The sequence below is a fragment of the Ciona robusta genome, chromosome 1, assembly GCF_009617815.1.
Source record: "Ciona robusta chromosome 1, ASM961781v2".
NCBI classification, from domain to species: domain Eukaryota; kingdom Metazoa; phylum Chordata; class Ascidiacea; order Phlebobranchia; family Cionidae; genus Ciona; species Ciona robusta.
Genome location: NC_143235.1, coordinates 10,032,029 through 10,056,499, shown reverse-complemented (window position 1 = coordinate 10,056,499; position 24,471 = coordinate 10,032,029). Strand labels below are relative to the sequence as shown.

Sequence of the window (24,471 nt, the reverse complement as noted above, 5' to 3'; positions counted from 1 at the left end):
AACAGTTTTAAAAAAGCACCTAAGCATGCACTTAAACAACCTTGGCATCGGAGTTGTTTGTCGCAATCTATATCCTGGATCCGTGACCAATTTTAGTGAAGCATCATTATAGCGTCTGTCCTTTTGTCATTGTCGTTTAAAGGTATAAACAAGTAAGTCGATTATATAAAGTTTTAAGTATCTAACTCGATTAAGTACACGAGTATACTTGAAATTCAAAGTCTAAAGTTTCACGAGTTTCCACGCATAAATGTTTAGTTTGTTACTTACCAAACAGGATCTCTCCTGGACCGAACCGTTGTGATAATATTCCCTCGTTGACAGAAGTGGGAGTCATCAGCAATTAATATCAATTTCGACGTTATTTCAAATCCGGGTTCGTATAATCATCTTCACAAAATGATCACTCGTATTCGTTCGCTTACAACCCCTCTTTAAAGCAAGCATCATGAACCGATGTCGAATTTCTAGTTAGCGCTTTTCACCGCCCACTTGATTTTAAATAAAAATACTATATAAGTGAGCAAATTTCAACTGTTAGTACAGACGACTGCTTCCAAAACCGGGAGCTAGTCACATTTTTTTTGCGAAAAGCTGGTACAAGTAAGCGTTTTCTTATACGGAAGACAAAGAATTCGGCCGAGACCTAACGCACGAACAGCGCGATGGCGCTCTACGGCTACTTTCTAGCCCTGCTTTTACTTAGCGTTACTGTTCCCCACAGGTAAGAACTTACAAGATATTTTTGAACAAGTTTTATGCTTTTAATAAAAAGTTGCTATTTATGTTTAAATAAAATTGTAGCACCACACTTCCGTATGAATATATATTGTTGTAAGCTCTTTTAACGCATTTATTTTTATGTTACAGTATCGCTTTCATCGATCGTAAGTATTGTTGGAAATTTATTGAAATTTTATTTTATTTGTAATTTATAACTTTCAAGCCCAAACTTTTTTTTTAACGTATTGCACCAATTCGTAAAAGTATTAATTATGATCCGTTTTCAGCCTCGTTACCGGATAACGGATTCGATTCCCCTACAGGTAAGCTTGTTAGAAAAATATAGATCAATATTTTATCGCATAAATAAAGTTTAATTTATTCGTCAAAGACCACTGAAAGACTATATCGCACAAATACCGCTATACAAAAAAATTACATTGAAATTTCAAGTCGAAAATTTCATAAATCTAGGTCACGCCGGGCGCACTTGCGGGCAGCATTAAAATAAATTTTGAAGAATGAAAACGATATAACTTATGTATACCACATGTCTTTTATAGGGATTACATTTATGGTAATTAAGACAAATCGTAACCTTTGTTCCTTATTGCGAAATACAAAAAAATCAATAATCGATTGCGCCATCATTTAATGTTACGCATCATTCGAGTGTCAAGGGCCCTCAATTAGTTTCTTGATTAAGAGGTTTTGTGATCGGCTGGTTAAGGTATGTATCTGTTTAACCTTACATTGAAATGACGTAATCAAATTCAGATAACAACATTTTTATTGCGTCACTGGTAACCTATATTTATTTTTACGATTATATATTCGCAAGACCGCATATATATGTTCTACAATATCAAAACACTGCTGTAAAAATAAACATTTTCACCTGTTATTTTTATATTCCATTCCAGATATTCCAGCACCACCAAACGGAGAAGTTGAATGTAAAACCGAATATGGGATAACGTAAGTCCTTCATAAATATGCATATTATTTTACACACATATAGAACGACCGCTTCATATATATAAGGTTGGAAAAAATGGAACACCTTTTTATTCTATTTTCTAATCCCGTTTGGTAGTAAACAAAGAACATTCAAAGAGTTATTAAACCGTATTCTTACGAGCGTCACAGACCGTTGTTGATTGTTTAAATACCACCAGGATATTATGTGCTAAAGGTGTCTCATCTTCCCCAACCTACTATATGGTATTGAACACACATATATATGAAATGAAATATAGAACGACAGCTTGATGGTTTTAACTTTTCGTACAGGACTTGTAGCGCCAAATGCAAGTCGGGATTCACGTTCGCAAGCCTCGGATCTGTTGGAGACACACTCGTCAACCAATGGATGGATGGCGAATGGACAATCGGACCCAAGTTCCCTCCCTGCAAACGTAAGTGTATGGTGACTTATTTTGTACGTGTGAGATAAGGCCGCACAATGTGCATTACAAAGTAAACCTTTACAAATATATTACTCCGCCTGATGATCGTGTGCAATCATAAGTTACAGCGCAACCTAAAATATAATTGACTTAGTTTGATTTAGGCAAACTGATTTGATTAAAAACGCATCTAGTTAGGCGCCCTGTTTAAAATTGAGTTTTCCATGCGTTATAGGTACACTCTGTGAAGCAAAGCACCCTGAAAAGGGAACAGTGCGTTGTGAGACGTCAGGCAACAAGATGATTTGCGACGTGGAGTGCAACCCAGGGTATCGAAGTGAACATACTCACTATTATATGTGCGACCTCGATAACGGAGAGTGGTCTCCATCGTTGCCAACAATTAACCGTTTCCCAACTTGCATCCTCGGAGAACAAAGGTATCTGATTAATTTAATAAACTAAATAGAAAACTACAGTAGTAGGGTGGGGTTAAACTGTTATAGATGGTATATATTTTCAATCCCTTTTTTCGTCCCGTTTGGCAGTGAACTAAGAAAAGTTAAAAAATTATATACCTGTAGACCCGCGACTGTAAAATAGGGTAAATTGTTTAAAACATGATAAGGAAATATGGGATTTAGATGCTAACGGTGTCACGTCTTACTCCGCAGTAGGCTACTACATGAGCCTATAAGCAAATTCTAACCCTAACATATGCTTTCTCCATTAGCTGCATCAATATGGAAGCTCCTGAAAACGGTTACATTATTTGTAAAACCGAAGACGGGATCCATAAATGCACTCCCATGTGCAAGGTAGGCTATGGTGCTGTTGGAATGCCAATGGAAGGTTACTTTAAATGTTCCTTGGGAATGTGGTTGCCATCTGAGAAAGTGATGTGCTTACGTAAGTTTACCATTTCAGGAATTACTTAACGTTCTATAAACAAACTAACAACCATGTTCTTACAGCCACCGACGACCCGGTTGATCCAATGGGATTGGCAGCAGTAACAGGCATTTACACCATGAAGGATTTGCCTGTTGAACAGACCGGTTATTGTATGACATGGGGGCAACAACATTACCGCACCTTCGATGGAAAAATCTTCCGGTTCCAAGGTGATTGCTCATATGTGTTGGCGGAGGACACAGATCACTTCTTCACTGTACATTTGCACAATGAAAAGAACTGCAAAGGAAAAGGATGTAAACGGTATGTAAAATAAACTCTTTCCCACCATACTGTTGTAAACCTTATCCTATACAACTACAATAAAAAACACTTTACTCAATTTTTGTTACTTTTCTTTAGGAGTCTTTCCGTCTACGTCGGAGATCTCCTCATTCAACTGAAGTCAGACCCCAAAGATGGAAGCCCTGGAGCTTTCGTTGATGATAAGAGGTTGCCACTTCCATCAGCAATGTCGGGCGTTCTAATTCAACGGGTGGCAGATTTCGTTGTCGTGCGTGACCCTGAAAGCGAACTCTACATCAAGTGGGATGGCCTTGAATCTATTTTTATTAGGGTTCGTATTTAGTTTATATGGCTAAGCGGCGGTATATAAATCCTTATTATTGTATATATACAAATGCATCTTTTTAGGTTGGAGAAAATCAAGAAAAGCGAACACAAGGTCTCTGTGGCACTTATGATGAAAATCATCAGAATGATTTTACCAAGAAAGACGGTAAAGTTGTATCTCATGTCGTCGAATTTGCGGAATCCTGGGCTGTTGGAGGTAAGAACAAACGTTTTTCTGCAAAATAGTTCAGTTGTACAACACAAATTACAACTTAATAAATTTTAGATTGCGGAAACACTAAGATTAACTCGTACTGCTCCAAAGTTACTGAACAAGACAGGTGTACGCTTGCGAAAGCCCTGCAAGGTTGCAAATATATTATGGAGACCAAATGCAAAATGGCAAGTATACGTTTATTCACATAAACTCCGTAACACAAACGTGGCGCCTGCTTTAACAATTTTATTTCTGTAAAGGTCGTGAACCCCGCACCATACTTCGAAGCTTGCAAGGAAGATGTTTGTTTTTCAGATGACGACGATCTCGTTTGTAATTCAATGTCTGCTTACTTCAGAGAATGTGCACGGTTTGGTGTGATCGTCGACTGGAGACGTAAAGACAGATGCGGTAAGCGTAATTAGATTCTGTAGGTTACCTTAGTTCACTTTCCAACATGTATATCACAGCAATTAATTGCCCGGACAACCTTTGCTATGACGTTTGCGGCTCTTCCTGCCCCAAAACTTGCTATGATACCAGCTACAACTGTGAGAACAACCACTGTATTGAGGGATGTCACTGTCCAGAAGGTATAACTGAATTAAAAGCATTTCAAACCTTAAACTAAATATTTGAAGGTACCTATCTCCATAACGGAACATGCGTTGCGCGGCAGGATTGTCCTTGTCAGTATGCAAAGCAAGAATACTCACCAGGTTCAAAGCTCAGACTCGACTGCAACCGTTGGTAAGTAAATCTACATAAGTATACCTTATATTATACTGTGTTTTAATGTATTGGATGTTCAACCTTTTAGCGTTTGCGCGCGTGGACGTTGGGTGTGCACCAAGAACGTATGCGACTCTGTGTGCAAAGCTGTTGGCAGCCACTTCACCACTTTTGACGGAAAGCATTTCGATTTTGAAGGCCGATGTAGCTACGTTCTTGCTCGAACTGAAGGAATGCAAGACATCGCTTTTGAAGTTAAGCTTATCAATACATGCACGTAAGTAATGCTAAAATTGTGAATTTGCAACGGAAACGTGAATAAATAAGCAGTTGGGACGCCAAAATCATTATCCAATACCTTCTTCTAATTTTCTCTCGCAGTGGTTTTGAATGCGATCGTTCACTCGAAGTTACAGTAAACGGGGAAACTGTGCACGTCAGTCATGCTGGTAAAGTTGAAATCAAGGGAAAGGAAGCAATCCTTCCATATCACAACTACTTCTACGCAATGGAAAAAGTCACCACTAACTTTTACAAGGTATGCAGTGATGTCACATAACTATACCGCCAATAGGACATTTTCTACTCTACATGGGAACAGTTCTTGAGCGAGGCACGCCAATCTTTGATTAAAGATAGAATTGGCCCATTAATTATCCATTATCGCTCATTTACTTTTTACTTCCAGGTAACCATCAACAGTGGTCTAACTGTCCTCTTCGATGGCAAGGACCGAATTTATATTCGTGCCAAACCAACCCTTTGTTCCCGTATGAGGGGTATGTGTGGTAACTTCAATGCTCAAACTACTGACGATTTTTGGACGCCAAATGGAGATTTAGCAGCTAATGCAAACGATTTTGGGGACGAATGGTAAGCGAGTAGAATACGTAAGAATTAGCAAACCTTAACCGCAATACTACATTATTCTATCAGGGCCACTGGTCAATGTTTGTTTCCCAACACACCAATGATTTTGGCCGAACCGTGTGATATCCACCGAAGTTACAAGCTAAGGGCTCGAGAGAGTTGTGAAGTTATTACGGCAGCGCCATTCACAAGTAAATTAATCATCGAAATAATTTTTCAGGTATACTAAACTTCATATTTCCCTTTCAGAATGTCACGACGTTGTGAACTACAAACTCTATTTCGCTCACTGCAAGGACGACATCTGCAATGCTGAAGACGTTAAGTTGCAATGCAGAGCGTTGGCTGATTATGCCATTGCTTGTTCGAAGCTTGGTGTTATCATTGGGAACTGGAGAAAGATTATCTCTGAATGCGGTTCGTATTATCGCATATATATTTAGGGTGGGGTAAGATGGCACATGCTTTAATTCTCCTTTCTCGACCCACTTAGTAGTAAAGACATATATTTATACGGAATTGTATAACTGGGACCCCGCAAGTATAAGACACGTACGATAGCGTATTATGGGAATTGGGTACTAACAGTACCCCACCTCACCTTACAATACCCTATCTTTAAATAATCCTTTTTAATTCCAACCTGTACTTTGTAATAGCTGATGAAACGAAATGTGCTACCGGAACCTCGTTCAAGGAATGTGCGAATGCGTGCGGTTCGTCCTGTGGAGCTCTTCAAAGCAGCTTCGTATGCGATGAGCAATGCGTTCCTGGTTGTACTTGTCCTGATGGAAAGGTAGCTTTCAGTTTTATGCTTTATTAAATGTCTGAATAGGTATAATGTATTTCTAGCCAATAGGTTGGCACATGTTAAATTTGGGATTATTACATGTTAAATCCCGTTTATAAAATGCAAATTAAAAAAATAGTTTTAACAAATAGGCCAATGAGCGTTTTAGTTTTGCTTTAACTTTTTATAGTAAGCCTGCATAATCTTTTGGGCAAAAAAATGAAATAAAATGGATGGCACTGTACAAGTGACGTCACAACAAATCGCGCAATCAAGTGCGCCGCGCATAAAATACTTGTTGGTTTGACGAAATGCGGACCACAATGCACACAGGTCGTCAAGTGTGGCAATAAATCACGTACTTTACATTAAGGTATTCGATTACAACGGAAAATGCGTAGCTGTAACCGAGTGCTCATGCATGTTTGAAGAAATCATTTATGTAGCTGGAGAATCACGAATGCAAGACTGCAACGTGTGGTACGTGTGGCAGACCTGGTATGTAAAACAAAATGGTTGGTAAACTAAACAAATTATTACAGCGAATGTCACCGAGGAAAATGGGCGTGCACTGACAACATTTGTCCCATTACCACTAAATGCAGTTTGAACGAAGAATTTAGCAGTTGCATGAAATCTGAAATTCAAACATGTGCAAACATGCATTTACCGGTGATCAACAGAAAGGTATCGAGTATATATGCGCCTTGACAAATAAGGATTTAATATAAGGTAAATTTACTTGTTTAATTAAAGATTGAGAAATGTATTGCTGGTTGCCAATGTAAAGAATCGTTCGTTTGGGACCAAACTACTAATCAATGCGTCACGCCTAAGGCATGCCCGTGTTATCATGGTGGAAGAAGTTACTGTGAGAGCGAGACGATGCAACAAGATTGCAATACTTGGTGAGTTGTGGTTTAAAAAATATAAGATACTTTTTTCATGTTGGGCCTAAAACTAAGGAACCTTTGTTGCATTTCAGTCGTTGCTTGGGTGGTATTTGGGATTGTGAATCGAACGAATGTGCTGGCATGTGTCGAGCATATGGTGACTCCCATTACACAACATTTGATGGTAAAGATTACCAATTCCACGGCATCAATGTATTCACTTTGGTTCGATCCAACAAGAAAAACGAACACTCTTTCAAGGTATACCAGAATTTTAATCGTTTTAACAAACGTTACTGGGACAGGTGCAGTTATGCTTTATGGGAAAAGCAGAGTTAACTTATTTTTTTATCTTTTTTTTAATAGATCTTTTTTTTAATTTTTAACTTTTTTAAATAGATTTCGATTGAAAATATTGGCTGTGGAAGCAAGGGTGGTACCTGTTCTAAGTGTGTCGTTTTCTCCATCAACGTCGGCGATATTGTCAAGGAAAATACTGTTGAACTTGTCCGTGGAAAGTCAGTGAAAGCAAAGAAGGTAAATCTGCTCGTTTTCATAAAAATTGTTACCTATGATTTGAAAAAAGTATCAACTTATTTGGTTTGCGCAACAGTTTTGGTTTTCTGAATTCGAGCTTCATAGTTTGTGTGTACTAGGTTGGCGATTTCGAAATTACATACGTTGGTATGTGGGTGTTCGTAAAAGCCAAGAACCTTGGAGTGACGTTGCAATGGGACAAAAAGACAACAGTCATGGTCCGCATTGACCCTGAACACAAAGAAAAGGTCGAAGGTAAGAGTATTACCTGACATAAATTGTCGTTATGGTGGCTAGAACGCTTGTCTCACTTTGCCTCAAAATATGAGTTGTCATCCATATACAGAAAAAACCATAGCACCGCGTTACTAGTATTAACGCCGCGTAAAGATTCAACTTTTTCGTAATACTGTTTATCATTTAACACATTTGAAAATATTAAGAACTTAAAAATAATAATTTGCACCTTTGAACATACGTTATTGTGGTTCCAGATTGACAAGCAATTACGTATGGTTATTCCCAATATAGGTCTTTGTGGTGATTTTGATGACAGCGAAAGTAATGACTTCAGAAATCCACAAGAAATGATTGAAGTGAACGAAATCTCCTTCGTCAACTCTTGGAAGGTAAGTCTGAAATAATAATTTTTAAAGTGTGATTTTGATCCCAACATCATTTTGTGTAGACTTACTTGAACGGAAGTCAAGCCGAAGAAGTCCCAGTGGAGATGTGCGGTTTGAACAACCATAGAAAATATTGGGCGGAACGAAAGTGTGCAGTTCTTACTGGAGACACATTTTCTGTAAGACAAATGTTGTAGAAATGAAACCTTTTGAGTTAACGTTTTTTTTATATTTCTTAGGCTTGCCACACATTGGTCGATCCTAAAAGTTATTACCGTGCGTGTGTGTTTGACGCATGCGCGTGTGACTCTGGTGGTGATTGCGAATGTCTGTGTACTGCTCTACACGCTTACGCTCAAGAGTGTAACCGAAAGGGTGTTCACATTTACTGGAGATCTCAAGACCTTTGTCGTAAGTTTTAAACACATTTGTTTTATCGGAGCACTTGAAAAAAAACACTCACACATTTGTTTCTAACAGCTTTGATGTGTATGGGCAAGCACAGAGAGTACACGCCCTGCATGTCGGCCTGCCCACAGACCTGCTCTAACTACAACATGTACGATAAAATCAAGAACAACTGCGAGTTCGCATGCGTTGAAGGATGTGGATGCGACGATGGAACGGTATATACGATGTTTACATTAAAACTTTATACCGTGTAATTATTCAATATCGTTACAGATCGCAAGCAACGACGGCGCAGTATGTATGGCACTTGATTCTTGCGTATGTAAAGAAATTGAAGGTGTTGCCTATGCGGATGGAGACAAGATTGAATCTATGTCAGACGAATGCCGAAGCTGGTACGTGGTGTAGGAATATTAGGGCGATCTAAAACATAAACCTTATGCTATAGTATTTGAATGTTTATACTTATATAGTTACTGCATGGACCACGATATTCACTGTTTGGGTTTGTCGTGTTACGAGGGAGGAATTGTCCCCGAGCTGTCATCAAGTTTGGGTAAGCTAAAAATAGACTAAATTGCATAGACCCAAGCTTATGTTTAACATTTTTTTAAATTGATTTTAGGAACCTTCTCTGGCGGTGCAACAGAATATGGTGGCTTCGTTTTCAAGCCTGCAGAATTAACACCAGCTTTGTGTTCGGATCTTTACGATAACCTCGTTTGTAAGAGATTTTAATAATCTTTAACTTTTACCATTTAAAAAAAACTACACGGGTTAACCAACTATTGATGTCACTTTTGATTACGCTATATGCTAGGGTGGGGGTAAGATGGGACACCCTTTTCCTCATATTTTCCAGTCCCATTCGATAGTAAACAAAGAACATTCAAAGAATTACAAAACTGTATTCTTAAGACCCCGAAAGACCGTTGTTAATGGTTTAAAACACGATCAGGATATTTGGGTATTATGTGCAAAATTCACGCTATACTTTATACTACGCTTATTAATATAACAAACTTTCTTGGAGGATACACATTGATGGTTTACGTTGTTAATATTAGAATTACCTTTCATACAGCTACATGTGGAAAGTCGAACATGGTCACTTGTTCCTTCCGATGTAACCAAGTTTGTCACGCATGGAGAACTGCTACGTACCAATGCGCACATTCAAGCGATGACCAGTGCGTTGATACCTGCGGGGAAGAATGCGTTTCCTGTCCTATCAACTACATTCTTAAAGATCCTAAGACCTGTGTACGACCAGCCGACTGTTTGTGTATGCTGCCAGACGGAAGCTCTCTCGGGGTGAGAACAACTTAAGTATTGCCAATTCTTGCGAAGATAAGTTTAATCTGAAAAACTAACCTTTAAACACCACCCAAATATAGTATACCAGCAAACTGTAGAGCCCGATAAAGCATTTGTCTATACTATCTTTAGGTATATTCGTCAATAAATTATTGAATAGAACTTATCACTCAAGTGTTGACTTACACTTTAAACATCCACATTAAAGCAGCCGCAGTTACAACCACACACAGCAGCATCACAACACAACTCACTCATTTTTTTCCAAAGACGCTTTAAACTCAGCAAGCAATTAAAGTGCCTTGCACGCAGCAATGCAGCCAGCGGCACGCTAACAGAGTTAAGAAAACTCGATGGTGGTTATAAATAAAACACGTCAGTGCCGAAAACAATACAATTAATCCATTAGCTAACAACAATGCCTTGACCCGGCAAGTAGAAAAGCACGATGGACACACAATACACAGTTCTGTGCCGATCATAAATAAATAAAATATAATACACTCTTTAGTTAACGACAACAGTTTTTCCAGAATACCTCTTTTGTAGTTAATCATTATCGTTACTTTTTTTATAGCCTGGTCAAGTAAGAAACGATCGCGAAGCTTGCATTCGTTACTATTGCTGGAACAACGTTCTTACGGATGAAGTTTTGGTCGGTTGCACCCCAAGTCTCGGCGGAATTAGCGGGGGTGCTGCTGGTGCAGGTGCCGGTGCTCATGGAGGTTTGTTTGGTGGTCATCCCTCCGGCGACACTCTTGGTTCTGGCATTGGATCCGTTGGTGCAGGTATACTTATTGGTGGTACAGGTTTCTCTACTGTTACGGAGGAAGGCAGAGGTTCTTCAGGATCTGTTGGAATCGACGCCGGAAGCAAGTCAGCAGCAGGAGCTGCAGCGGATGCTGCAACTAAAGCACAATCGGAGATGACTGCTGTGCAAGAAGACAATGGAATTGTTACCAAGCACTTTGCGATGGGATCAAACACTGGATTTGCTGATGCAGCGGCCAAGTTCGACGGAAAGACCGGTTACACTGCCGACGAAGTTGGAGCTATTGAAGCTCATGGTGCGACCGCTATTGCGGCGGATGGTACGGCTAGTTTGTTCCACGATGCTGCAGTAGTAGCTCATACAACATCAACCAGAGATTCCGAAACCAGTGGTATTGGATTCGGTTCTGATAACGAACAAGCTGCTGCTGCACAAGCCGCAGCTGATACAGCGGCTGCTTTAACTGCAGCTATTGTCCAAGAAGGTGCACTTTGCGTCGACGAAGGAGGCATCGAGCGAAAGTTCGGAGACAGCTGGGAATATCTACATGATTCGTGTAAGACGTGTACGTGTCACAGCACTGGTGATGTTAGATGCCTTGAGAAATCATGCGATCCATATCCTTCCTGTCCGGAGGGACATTATGTTGTTGAGGAGCAAGGTGATGCTTGTTGTCTCACATACCGTATTGTCGAGAACGAGTGCGACACCTCCCTCTGCGAGTTTACAGCACCAACCTGCATGTTCTCTGAAACGCTAGTCATTCACGCAATCGACAACTGTTGTTCATCTTATGAATGTGTTTGCAACCCAGCGAGTTGTCCGGACTTAGGCGATCCCGCTTGCCCAGAAGGTTCCATCAGAGTTATTGTAGACCCCGAGCAATGCTGTCAAGTTGGTAAATGTGTAAACATTGCGCAATCGAAGGTTGGCGCCGGATCGGGTGTGGGGGTCTCACACCAAGGAGCTGGCTTTTCAACTTCAACCGTTTCTAAATCCAATGACGAAGCCCTCGTTAACGCAGCAACAGACAGTATTCTTGAATCCGTCGGACTTGCACATGCAGCCAACGACCAAGACATGGAAGCAATAGTGAAAGGCGGTAAATCCCGTGGTAAACATAGCAAGACAACTTTCCACCCAGGTCAAACTGTGCTTGGTGCAGATGCAGCAGCAGGAGTTGGACATGGTCAATCATATCTTGGAGGTTACATGGGGGCACCTTATGGTCAAGATGTGGTAGCTGCGGCCGACACAGGAATTGTTGTCAAGGGAGGAATCTATGAATCAATTGCAAAATCGAATGACGATGAAGAAAGCGCGCTGTTCCTTGATAATAATGCAGAACAAGCTGCAATTGGAAAGGGAGTGGCACAAAGTGCAAGCGATTCTGGTGTTTATGTTGATGGAAAAGATTACGGCGATGACGTAACAAAAACTATGTTCACACCTGGCAACGTAATATTGGGTGCGGGAGCACTTGCCGATTCAGCAGGATATGGCGGGTATATGGGAATGCCGAAACACCACTATGGAGGCGGAGAAGCATATGGTGCTGCCAAACAAGGTATTGCGATTGGCGGCGGTTCATTCATCACTGAAACTTACGACGATGGAGCGTCGGACGGAGTCGTAAATGTTGGCATGAGATCCGACAACTTGGCTGCAGGCCAAGGCCTTGCCCAAGGCGCTCAAGGCGCCGACGCTCTCGTTGCTGGAGGCAAGAAGGGCGGCAAGGTGAGCAAGACCGTCTTCCAACCTGGTCAAACCGTACTTGGCGCAGGTGCCGCTGCAGGTGCAGGCCACGAACAAGCCTACCCATACGGATACTTTGGCGGCAAGCACGGAGCAGCTGGACACGCGGCAGCCGACTCTGGCATCGTAATCCAAGGTGGCGCTTACGAAACCATCACCATGTCTGACGACGATTCAGCACAAGACGTCGCTTTCGGTTCCAAGGCCGATCAATTGGCCGCAGGACAAGGCTTGGCGCAAGGAGCAGCTGATTCGGACATCTACGTCGGAGACAAGGACTACGGCGGCGATGTGAGCAAGACCATGTTCGTTCCTGGATCCATTGCACTCGGCGCGGGAGCACTCGGAAAGGCAATGGGACAGGGACATCATTATGGTGGACCCGGACCATACTACGGAGGCGCGGAAGGTTACGGTGCAGCCAAGCAGGGCATCGTCATTGATGACGGCTCATTCATCACTGAAAATTACGACGATAAAGCATCGGGCGGAGTCGTAAAGGCTGGCATGGAATCCGACAACTTGGCTGCAGGCCAAGGCATTGCCAAAGGGTCTCAAGGCTCCGACGCTCTCGTTGCTGGAGGCAAAAAAGGAGGCAGAAAGAGCAAGACATTCTTCCAACCTGGTCAAACCATACTCGGCTCAGGTGCCGCTGCAGGGGCTGCGCTTGATCATGAAAACTTCGGTGGCTTTTACGGAGCGCCAATTGCTTCCACTGCAGGTAGTGACGCAAAGAGTTCTACCCTGATCGGAGGCGGTAAAATGCTTTCTGAGAGCTCTTCCGGAACCAAATCTGGATCTGATGTCTTATTACAGCAAGCGACTGGAGCACACGCTAAGGGCGGCGCGGCAGTTGGTTCGGCTTCTGATCTGTTACTCCAAGTGGCCGAAGAATCTTCTTTGTGCCTTGATGAAAGTGGAAAAGAGCGAAAATATGGTGAATGCTGGAAGAAAAATAACGACCCATGTGAACTGTGCACATGCTACGATATGAACGACATCAGGTGCCAAATACAACAATGTGATCCTTATCCTGAACCAGTTGAAGGGAAAGAAGTTGTTGAAGAGCTTACAGATGAATGCTGCAGTACATTCCGTTATATTGACGTCGATTGTGTGCAGAAGTCTTGTGAATTCCAACCACTCATCTGTGCACCGTTTGAACGATCGGTTTCCTATGCCATTGATCAATGTTGTTACACGTACGAGTGTGTTTGCGATCAATTAAAGTGTCCAATGCTCGGACACCCATCTTGTCCGGAAGGATCTGTCAGAGTTGTTCTTGAGCAAGATGCGTGTTGTCCAGTTGGCAAGTGTGTGTTCATGGATGAACACGCTGCAGCTAATGCTAAACAGATAAGCAACATTGCAGGAGGCCTGTTCAGTACCGAAACACATTCAAGTGATGGCCACGGATTGGATACTGCTCTTAAAACGATGGGATCACAAGGCGCAGCTGCTGGAGCAATTGGTAAATCAGGAGCTGCTGCTGGTGTCGGAATTGCTGACAAATCAGGCAAGGGTTCCACTTCAGTATCTTCGTTTATCCCTGGCCAAACTATAATCGGCAGTTCAGCACTTGGGGATGCATCAAGCAACTTTGTTCCACACCCACATCATATGTATGGTGGTAAGGGTGCGTTTGATTCTGCTGCAAGCTCTGGAGTGGTTGGACTCACCGACAGTGGCATGTTTTCCCAATCTAAAGATGCATTTGGAGGTTCAGGTTCTGAATTAGGTTTGTCCAGTGACCAAGCTTCTGCCGCGAAGGGGATGGGACAGGCTGCTTCTAAGAATGGCTTATCAATAGTTTCGGAGGTAGATGCTTGCATCGATAACTCAGGCAAGGGTCGCGCTCTGGGAGAACAATGGTGCGATTTGAATGACCAATGCACTGTTTACACCTGTACTGATTTTGGAACATTTAAGCCGAAAGTACGCGTCTGTGATGAAGCTCCATTGCCAAAGTCTGGCTACATTATCAAGGAAGAAACTGGTGACCCATGCTGTGTTACTTACCGCCTTGTTAAACAAACTTGTGAAGACCTGGAATGTCAGTTTACTGCCCCAGTTTGTGACATTAATCAAAAGCTGATCACGTATCCAATAGACAAGTGCTGTTCTACATACGAGTGCGTCTGTAATCCTGACAGTTGCGGTTATATTGGAGATGTTAGATGTCCAGATGGTAGTACCCGTGTCGTTTTAGAACCTCATGCATGCTGTCAAGTTGGAAAATGTGTAATGGGTGGTAGCTCAATTGGAGGCGCACAGGCAGCTGCAGGTTTGCAGATAATTCCTGGATTATTGTCTACTGAAGCAGGAACATCAAAAGCAGATAAAAAAGATATTGCTTTTGGGTCACAATTGGCAGGAGCTGCTGTAGGACAAGCAGTAGCTGCATCGTCAGCCGATACTGCAGTACAGGTATATGATGGATCGAAGGATGATTCTCATTCTGTTACGTCCTTTAGCGCAGGCAATGTAGCTTTTGGAGGTTTGGCCACTGGTTCTGGATTGGGACATAGTTTCGGAGGACCGCATTTCATGCCTGGCATGAGTTCAGGTGCTGCGGAAGCTGGAGCTAAAAGTGATGTTTATCACGGCAAAAATGAGTTTTCCAGCATTGATAAGGACGCGAAGGTACATCAAGCTGTAGTAAGTTTGGCGCAAAACGCAAATGTTGGCGCGGAAGGTGCGGAAGCAGGACAGACGCACACATCCATAGACATTGCCGAAGAACTTTCAGTTTGTTTAGATGAAAGTGGAATAGGCAGATGCTATGGAGAAAGTTGGTACAAATTTGGGGATGCGTGCAACCTGTGTACCTGCACCAAATCAAATGTTATCGAATGTTTACCAAGAAGCTGTGATGAATATCCAGTAGCCCCTATTGGCTATGTTGTAGTTGAAGAAAAGGCCGACGATTGTTGCTACACATACCGGTTGGTAAACGAAGATTGTGATATCACTAAGTGCGCTGAATCACCGCCAATTTGTAACTACTACGAGGATCTGATTCACTATGATATTGACGGGTGTTGCAGTTCCTACGAATGCGAATGCAACCCGTCAAAGTGTCCAAATTTAAAAACAGAACCATGTCCATTTAACTACCACAGAATTGTTATAGACCAGGACTCCTGTTGTTCGGTTGGAAAATGTGTGCAGATGGTGAAATCATTAATCGGCACAGATGTAGGGGCACAGACCGGAATAAATTTGGTTGGCGGTTCATTTATCACTGAAACTTACGACGATGGAGCATCGGACGGAGTCGTAAAGGCTGGCATGGGATCCGACAACTTGGCTGCAGGCCAAGGCCTCGCCCAAGGCGCTCAAGGTGCCGACGCTCTCGTTGCTGGAGGCAAGAAGGGCGGCAAGGTGAGCAAGACCGTTATCCAACCTGGTCAAACCGTACTCGGCGCAGGTGCCGCTGCAGGTGCAGGCCACGAACAAGCCTACCCATACGGATACTTTGGCGGCAAGCACGGAGCAGCTGGACACGCGGCAGCCGACTCTGGCATCGTAATCCAAGGTGGCGCTTACGAAACCATCACCATGTCTGACGACGATTCAGCACAAGACGTCGCTTTCGGTTCCAAGGCCGATCAACTGGCCGCAGGACAAGGCTTGGCGCAAGGAGCAGCTGATTCGGACATCTACGTCGGAGACAAGGACTACGGCGGCGATGTGAGCAAGACCATGTTCGTTCCTGGATCCATTGCACTCGGCGCGGGAGCACTCGGAAAGGCAATGGGACAGGGACATCCTTATGGTGGACCCGGACCATACTACGGAGGCGCAGAAGGTTACGGTGCAGCCAAGCAGGGCATCGTCATCGATGGCGGCTCATTCATCACTGAAACTTACGACGATGGAGCATCGGACGGAGTCGTAAAGGCTGGCATGGGATCCGACAACTTGGCTGCAGGCCAAGGCCTCGCCCAAGGCGCTCAAGGCGCCGACGCTCTCGTTGCTGGAGGCAAGAAGGGCGGCAAGGTGAGCAAGACCGTCTTCCAACCTGGTCAAACCGTACTCGGCGCAGGTGCCGCTGCAGGTGCAGGCCACGAACAAGCCTACCCATACGGATACTTTGGCGGCAAGCACGGAGCAGCTGGACACGCGGCAGCCGACTCTGGCATCGTAATCCAAGGTGGCGCTTACGAAACCATCACCATGTCTGACGACGATTCAGCACAAGACGTCGCTTTCGGTTCCAAGGCCGATCAATTGGCTGCAGGACAAGGCTTGGCGCAAGGAGCAGCTGATTCGGACATCTACGTCGGAGACAAGGACTACGGCGGCGATGTGAGCAAGACCATGTTCGTTCCTGGATCCATTGCACTCGGCGCGGGAGCACTCGGAAAGGCAATGGGACAGGGACATCCTTATGGTGGACCCGGACCATACTACGGAGGCGCGGAAGGTTACGGTGCAGCCAAGCAGGGCATCGTCATCGATGGCGGCTCATTCATCACTGAAACTTACGACGATGGAGCATCGGACGGAGTCGTAAAGGCTGTCATGGGATCCGACAACTTGGCTGCAGGCCAAGGCCTCGCCCAAGGCGCTCAAGGCGCCGACGCTCTCGTTGCTGGAGGCAAGAAGGGCGGCAAGGTGAGCAAGACCGTCTTCCAACCTGGTCAAACCGTACTCGGCGCAGGTGCCGCTGCAGGTGCAGGCCACGAACAAGCCTACCCATACGGATACTTTGGCGGCAAGCACGGAGCAGCTGGACACGCGGCAGCCGACTCTGGCATCGTAATACAAGGTGGCGCTTACGAAACCATCACCATGTCTGACGACGATTCAGCACAAGACGTCGCTTTCGGTTCCAAGGCTGATCAACTGGCCGCAGGACAAGGCTTGGCCCAAGGAGCAGCTGATTCGGACATCTACGTCGGAGACAAGGACTACGGCGGCGATGTGAGCAAGACCATGTTCGTTCCTGGATCCATTGCACTCGGCGCGGGAGCACTCGGAAAGGCAATGGGACAGGGACATCCTTATGGTGGACCCGGACCATACTACGGAGGCGCGGAAGGTTACGGTGCAGCCAAGCAGGGCATCGTCATCGATGGCGGCTCATTCATCACTGAAACTTACGACGATGGAGCATCGGACGGAGTCGTAAAGGCTGGCATGGGATCCGACAACTTGGCTGCAGGCCAAGGCCTCGCCCAAGGCGCTCAAGGCGCCGACGCTCTCGTTGCTGGAGGCAAGAAGGGCGGCAAGGTGAGCAAGACCGTCTTCCAACCTGGTCAAACCGTACTCGGCGCAGGTGCCGCTGCAGGTGCAGGCCACGAACAAGCCTACCCATACGGATACTTTGGCGGCAAGCACGGAGCAGCTGGACACGCGGCAGCCGACTCTGGCATCGTAATCCAAGGTGGCGCTTACGAAACCATCACCATGTCTGACGACGATTCAGCACAAGACGTCGCTTTCGGTTCCAAGGCCGATCAATTGGCCGCAGGACAAGGCTTGGCGCAAGGAGCAGCTGATTCGGACATCTACGTCGGAGACAAAGACTACGGCGGCGATGTGAGCAAGACCATGTTCGTTCCTGGATCCATTGCACTCGGCGCGGGAGCACTCGGAAAGGCAATGGGACAGGGACATCCTTATGGTGGACCCGGACCATACTACGGAGGCGCGGAAGGTTACGGTGCAGCCAAGCAGGGCATCGTGATCGATGGCGGCTCATTCATCACTGAAACTTACGACGATGGAGCATCGGACGGAGTCGTAAAGGCTGGCATGGGATCCGACAACTTGGCTGCAGGCCAAGGCCTCGCCCAAGGCGCTCAAGGCGCCGACGCTCTCGTTGCTGGAGGCAAGAAGGGCGGCAAGGTGAGCAAGACCGTCTTCCAACCTGGTCAAACCGTACTCGGCGCAGGTGCCGCTGCAGGTGCAGGCCACGAACAAGCCTACCCATACGGATACTTTGGCGGCAAGCACGGAGCAGCTGGACACGCGGCAGCCGACTCTGGCATCGTAATCCAAGGTGGCGCTTACGAAACCATCACCATGTCTGACGACGATTCAGCACAAGACGTCGCTTTCGGTTCCAAGGCCGATCAATTGGCCGCAGGACAAGGCTTGGCGCAAGGAGCAGCTGATTCGGACATCTACGTCGGAGACAAAGACTACGGCGGCGATGTGAGCAAGACCATGTTCGTTCCTGGATCCATTGCACTCGGCGCGGGAGCACTCGGAAAGGCAATGGGACAGGGACATCCTTATGGTGGACCCGGACCATACTACGGAGGCGCGGAAGGTTACGGTGCAGCCAAGCAGGGCATCGTGATCGATGGCGGCTCATTCATCACTGAAACTTACGACGATGGAGCATCGGACGGAGTCGTAAAGGCTGGCATGGGAACCGACAACTTGGCTGCAGGCCAAGGCCTCGCCCAAGGCGCTCAAGCCGCCGACGCTCTCGTTGCTGGAGGCAAGAAGGGCGGCAAGGCGAGCAAGACCGTCTTCCAACCTGGTCAAACCGTACTCGGCGCAGGTGCCGCTGCAGGTGCAGGCCACGAACGAGCCTACCCATACGGATACTTTGGCGGCAAGCACGGAGCAGCTGGACACGCGGCAGCCGACTCTGGCATCGTAATCCAAGGTGGCGCTTACGAAACCATCACCATGTCTGACGACGATTCAGCACAAGACGTCGCTTTCGGTTCTAAGGCCGATCAATTGGCAGCAGGACAAGGCTTGGCGCAAGGAGCAGCTGATTCGGACATCTACGTCGGAGACAAGGACTACGGCGGCGATGTGAGCAAGACCATGTTCGTTCCTGGATCCATTGCACTCGGCGCGGGAGCACTCGGAAAGGCAATGGGACAGGGACATCCTTATGGTGGACCCGGACCATATTACGGAGGCGCGGAAGGTTACGGTGCAGCCAAGCAGGGCATCGTCATCGATGGCGGCTCATTCATCACTGAAACCTACGACGATGGAGCATCGGACGGAGTCGTAAAGGCTGGCATGGGATCCGACAACTTGGCTGCAGGCCAAGGCCTCGCCCAAGGCGCTCAAGGCGCCGACGCTCTCGTTGCTGGAGGCAAGAAGGGGGGCAAGGTGAGCAAGACCGTCTTCCAACCTGGTCAAACCGTACTCGGCGCAGGAGTTGGTGCTGGTTCAACTTACGATCACGCCTACCCACATGGTTACTTTGGCGGCATGCACGGAGCAGCTGGACACGCGGCAGCCGACTCTGGCATCGTAATCCAAGGTGGCGCTTACGAAACCATCACCATGTCTGACGACGATTCAGCACAAGACGTCGCTTTCGGTTCCAAGGCCGATCAGCTTGCAGCTATTTTTGGCAAAGCTGCATCTAGTAGTAAGTCAGGGTTATCAGCAAAGCCAAAAGCTTCTAAGGGTGGGTATTCTAAAAATCAGTTCTCACTTGGCGGTTTGTCCATTGGAGCAGGCGTGATAGGAGGTGGTCAAAGTATGTTTGATGGCTTTTCTCCGTTCACTGGTTACCCCGGCCAATCCATGTCATCTGGTGTAGCTGACACGGGATTGCTGCTTAGTGGCGATTCCTTTAAATCACTTCTTGCTGACGACTCCTCCTCGTCTTCTGACATTGCTTTAAGATCGAAAAGTTCTTCTGGTGCTATAGGAAAGGCGTTGGGGGGTACCGATAACGCTCTTTCGTTTATTTCTGAAGCCAGCATATGCATTGATGCTTCTGGTCGTGAACGTTGCTTCGGTGATTCCTGGATCGATTTCAGTGACGAATGTAGTTCTTGCACGTGTACCGACGTTGGTAAAATTAGGTAAGCTGTTCGTGTTATCTTACTCGCGTTCAATTCTTTTTTTGTAGTTGGCAACTCTGTTTTACGATTCGCTATCTTACCTTTAAAATGACTTTTTAAATTTACTTGACATATTATCACAGATGAGGATGATACCTGTGTGGAATCATATAAATTAATCACATTCTTAAATTTTAGAATGTATTTATTTTATAATTTCATTTCTTTTTGTAGCTGTTCTGTGAAAGAGTGTCCAGCCAAACCCCTTAAAAAAGAAGGTTTCCGTATTGTTGAAAGTTCGAAAGACGCATGCTGCATCAACTACATGCAAGTCCCTACAGAATGTGATACATCATCCTGTCCATATACCGTCCCTACATGTCAAATATATGAAGAACTTGCCACTTACTCACTTGATGACTGCTGTTCAACATACGAGTGCAAGTGTAACCCCTCGTTATGTCCTAAACTTGGCAGTCCACCATGCCCGGTTGGATGTGTCCGAATTGTAATGGATTCCGACGAATGTTGTCCAGTTGGAAAATGTGTCAAGAACGTCGAAACTGACTTGTTTGCTGGAATGGAGAAACATATTAACATGGAGCCACAAGGCCTGTTACACAGTATCCAAACCGAAGACGATAAGGATGCTTCTGTCACTTTAAGCTCCAAGATCGGTTCAGCAGCACAAGGATCAGCAGCTTCTGGAGCAAACTCTCTTAGTGCCCTAAAGATAATTACAGAAGCTGCCATGTGTATCGACTACCAAGGAAAAGAAAGAAACTATGGTGACACATGGTTTCAGCATTCTGAAACTTGTCAACTCTGCTCATGTGCCGACAACGCTGATGTGAGGTAAGAAGTCTAGAAACGTAAATATTTGTTACTAAAAAGGAGTGACAGTACATGATTAAATCAAATATATTCCTAAAAGTAATTTACATTTAAACATACTTTAGTGTTTAAATAGTCTTCATGATTGTGGAGAGCCACCCGACGTTGGTATAAATAAACGATATTTTAACTAAAATTTAAACGTATATGGAATTGTGTTTTACAGATGTGAGACCAGAAATTGTGACCCATACCCGGTAGCGCCTGAAGGATTCGTTATTGTTGAAGAAAAGGCAGACGAATGCTGTTATAACTACAGAGTGGTTGCGGCAGAGTGCGAAGTATTGAACTGTCCGTACAAAGCAACCATTTGCGAATACTATGAAGACTTGGTGACGTATCCAATAGACGAGTGTTGCTGTACATACGAATGCAAGTGCAACACAGCTAAATGTAGCAAGTTAGGAAATCCTACTTGTCCACACGGAACAGAACGAATGGTAATTGAAGACGACGCATGTTGCCCGGTGGGAAAATGCGTAGAGATAGAGCTGGAAATGGAGGCACAAGCCGACTCCAACGTAGGTTACGCAGCAAATGCAATGACACATAGAATTGAAGAAACAGGGGGTGAAGAAAATGGATTTGGCTTGAATAATTATTTGGAAAATAATGCATTAACACACGTATATGGAGAAAGTACTCAAGGCGCCGATGCTCTCGTTGCTGGAGGCAAGAAGGGCGGCAAGGTGAGCAAGACCGTCTTCCAACCTGGTCAAACCGTACTCGGCGCAGGTGCCGCTGCAGGTGCAGGCCACGAACAAGCCTACCCATACGGATACTTTGGCGGCAAGCACGGAGCAGCTGGACACGCGGCAGCCGACTCTGGCATCGTAATCCAAGGTGGCGCTTACGAAACCATCACCATGTCTGACGACGATTCAGCACAAGACGTCGCTTTCGGTTCCAAGGCCGATCAATTGGCCGCAGGACAAGGCTTGGCGCAAGGAGCAGCTGATTCGGACATCTACGTCGGAGACAAGGACTACGGCGGCGATGTGAGCAAGACCATGTTCGTTCCTGGATCCATTGCACTCGGCGCGGGAGCACTCGGAAAGGCAATGGGACAGGGACATCCTTATGGTGGACCCGGACCATACTACGGAGGCGCGGAAGGTTACGGTGCAGCCAAGCAGGGCATCGTCATCGATGGCGGCTCATTCATCACTGAAACTTACGACGATGGAGCATCGGACGGAGTCGTAAAGGCTGGCATGGGATCCGACAACTTGGCTGCAGGCCAAGGCCTCGCCCAAGGCGCTCAAGGCGCCGACGCTCTCGTTGCTGGAGGCAAGAAGGGCGGCAAGGTGAGCAAGACCGTCTTCCAACCTGGTCAAACCGTACTCGGCGCAGGTGCCGCTGCAGGTGCAGGCCACGAACAAGCCTACCCATACGGATACTTTGGCGGCAAGCACGGAGCAGCTGGACACGCGGCAGCCGACTCTGGCATCGTAATCCAAGGTGGCGCTTACGAAACCATCACCATGTCTGACGACGATTCAGCACAAGACGTCGCTTTCGGTTCCAAGGCCGATCAATTGGCCGCAGGACAAGGCTTGGCGCAAGGAGCAGCTGATTCGGACATCTACGTCGGAGACAAGGACTACGGCGGCGATGTGAGCAAGACCATGTTCGTTCCTGGATCCATTGCACTCGGCGCGGGAGCACTCGGAAAGGCAATGGGACAGGGACATCCTTATGGTGGACCCGGACCATACTACGGAGGCGCGGAAGGTTACGGTGCAGCCAAGCAGGGCATCGTCATCGATGGCGGCTCATTCATCACTGAAACTTACGACGATGGAGCATCGGACGGAGTCGTAAAGGCTGGCATGGGATCCGACAACTTGGCTGCAGGCCAAGGCCTCGCCCAAGGCGCTCAAGGCGCCGACGCTCTCGTTGCTGGAGGCAAGAAGGGCGGCAAGGTGAGCAAGACCGTCTTCCAACCTGGTCAAACCGTACTCGGCGCAGGTGCCGCTGCAGGTGCAGGCCACGAACAAGCCTACCCATACGGATACTTTGGCGGCAAGCACGGAGCAGCTGGACACGCGGCAGCCGACTCTGGCATCGTAATCCAAGGTGGCGCTTACGAAACCATCACCATGTCTGACGACGATTCAGCACAAGACGTCGCTTTCGGTTCCAAGGCCGATCAATTGGCCGCAGGACAAGGCTTGGCGCAAGGAGCAGCTGATTCGGACATCTACGTCGGAGACAAGGACTACGGCGGCGATGTGAGCAAGACCATGTTCGTTCCTGGATCCATTGCACTCGGCGCGGGAGCACTCGGAAAGGCAATGGGACAGGGACATCCTTATGGTGGACCCGGACCATACTACGGAGGCGCGGAAGGTTACGGTGCAGCCAAGCAGGGCATCGTCATCGATGGCGGCTCATTCATCACTGAAACTTACGACGATGGAGCATCGGACGGAGTCGTAAAGGCTGGCATGGGATCCGACAACTTGGCTGCAGGCCAAGGCCTCGCCCAAGGCGCTCAAGGCGCCGACGCTCTCGTTGCTGGAGGCAAGAAGGGCGGCAAGGTGAGCAAGACCGTCTTCCAACCTGGTCAAACCGTACTCGGCGCAGGTGCCGCTGCAGGTGCAGGCCACGAACAAGCCTACCCATACGGATACTTTGGCGGCAAGCACGGAGCAGCTGGACACGCGGCAGCCGACTCTGGCATCGTAATCCAAGGTGGCGCTTACGAAACCATCACCATGTCTGACGACGATTCAGCACAAGACGTCGCTTTCGGTTCCAAGGCCGATCAATTGGCCGCAGGACAAGGCTTGGCGCAAGGAGCAGCTGATTCGGACATCTACGTCGGAGACAAGGACTACGGCGGCGATGTGAGCAAGACCATGTTCGTTCCTGGATCCATTGCACTCGGCGGGAGCACTCGGAAAGGCAATGGGACAGGGACATCCTTATGGTGGACCCGGACCATACTACGGAGGCGCGGAAGGTTACGGTGCAGCCAAGCAGGGCATCGTCATCGATGGCGGCTCATTCATCACTGAAACTTACGACGATGGAGCATCGGACGGAGTCGTAAAGGCTGGCATGGGATCCGACAACTTGGCTGCAGGCCAAGGCCTCGCCCAAGGCGCTCAAGGCGCCGACGCTCTCGTTGCTGGAGGCAAGAAGGGCGGCAAGGTGAGCAAGACCGTCTTCCAACCTGGTCAAACCGTACTCGGCGCAGGTGCCGCTGCAGGTG

The 24,471-nt window shown here is 46.6% G+C and overlaps 2 protein-coding genes across 2 annotated transcripts; both read left to right on the top strand.

The window, feature by feature from the left end:
• The first annotated feature begins 570 nt into the window (after window positions 1-570).
• LOC149742960 (uncharacterized) lies at window positions 571-18,748 on the top strand. Its single transcript, XM_089889378.1, has 36 exons — window positions 571-724; window positions 871-887; window positions 1,011-1,046; window positions 1,647-1,701; window positions 2,017-2,141; window positions 2,368-2,572; window positions 2,866-3,041; window positions 3,107-3,350; window positions 3,450-3,663; window positions 3,741-3,876; window positions 3,946-4,061; window positions 4,137-4,287; window positions 4,347-4,469; window positions 4,518-4,626; window positions 4,697-4,885; window positions 4,990-5,146; window positions 5,297-5,481; window positions 5,545-5,669; window positions 5,728-5,895; window positions 6,138-6,274; window positions 6,642-6,748; window positions 6,811-6,955; window positions 7,025-7,176; window positions 7,254-7,422; window positions 7,561-7,698; window positions 7,818-7,953; window positions 8,230-8,327; window positions 8,387-8,503; window positions 8,564-8,735; window positions 8,805-8,950; window positions 9,009-9,130; window positions 9,209-9,291; window positions 9,361-9,459; window positions 9,820-10,049; window positions 10,630-18,579; window positions 18,632-18,748. The coding sequence occupies exons 1-36, from the start codon at window positions 666-668 to the stop codon at window positions 18,746-18,748; spliced, it is 12,708 nt and encodes a 4,235-aa protein (XP_089745504.1). The 5' UTR covers window positions 571-665.
• LOC149742959 (uncharacterized) lies at window positions 18,737-24,471 on the top strand. Its single transcript, XM_089872586.1, has 3 exons — window positions 18,737-20,378; window positions 20,592-21,212; window positions 21,418-24,471. Exons 1-3 carry the CDS (start codon window positions 18,757-18,759, stop codon window positions 24,272-24,274), a joined length of 5,100 nt encoding a protein of 1,699 aa, XP_089728712.1. The 5' UTR covers window positions 18,737-18,756; the 3' UTR covers window positions 24,275-24,471.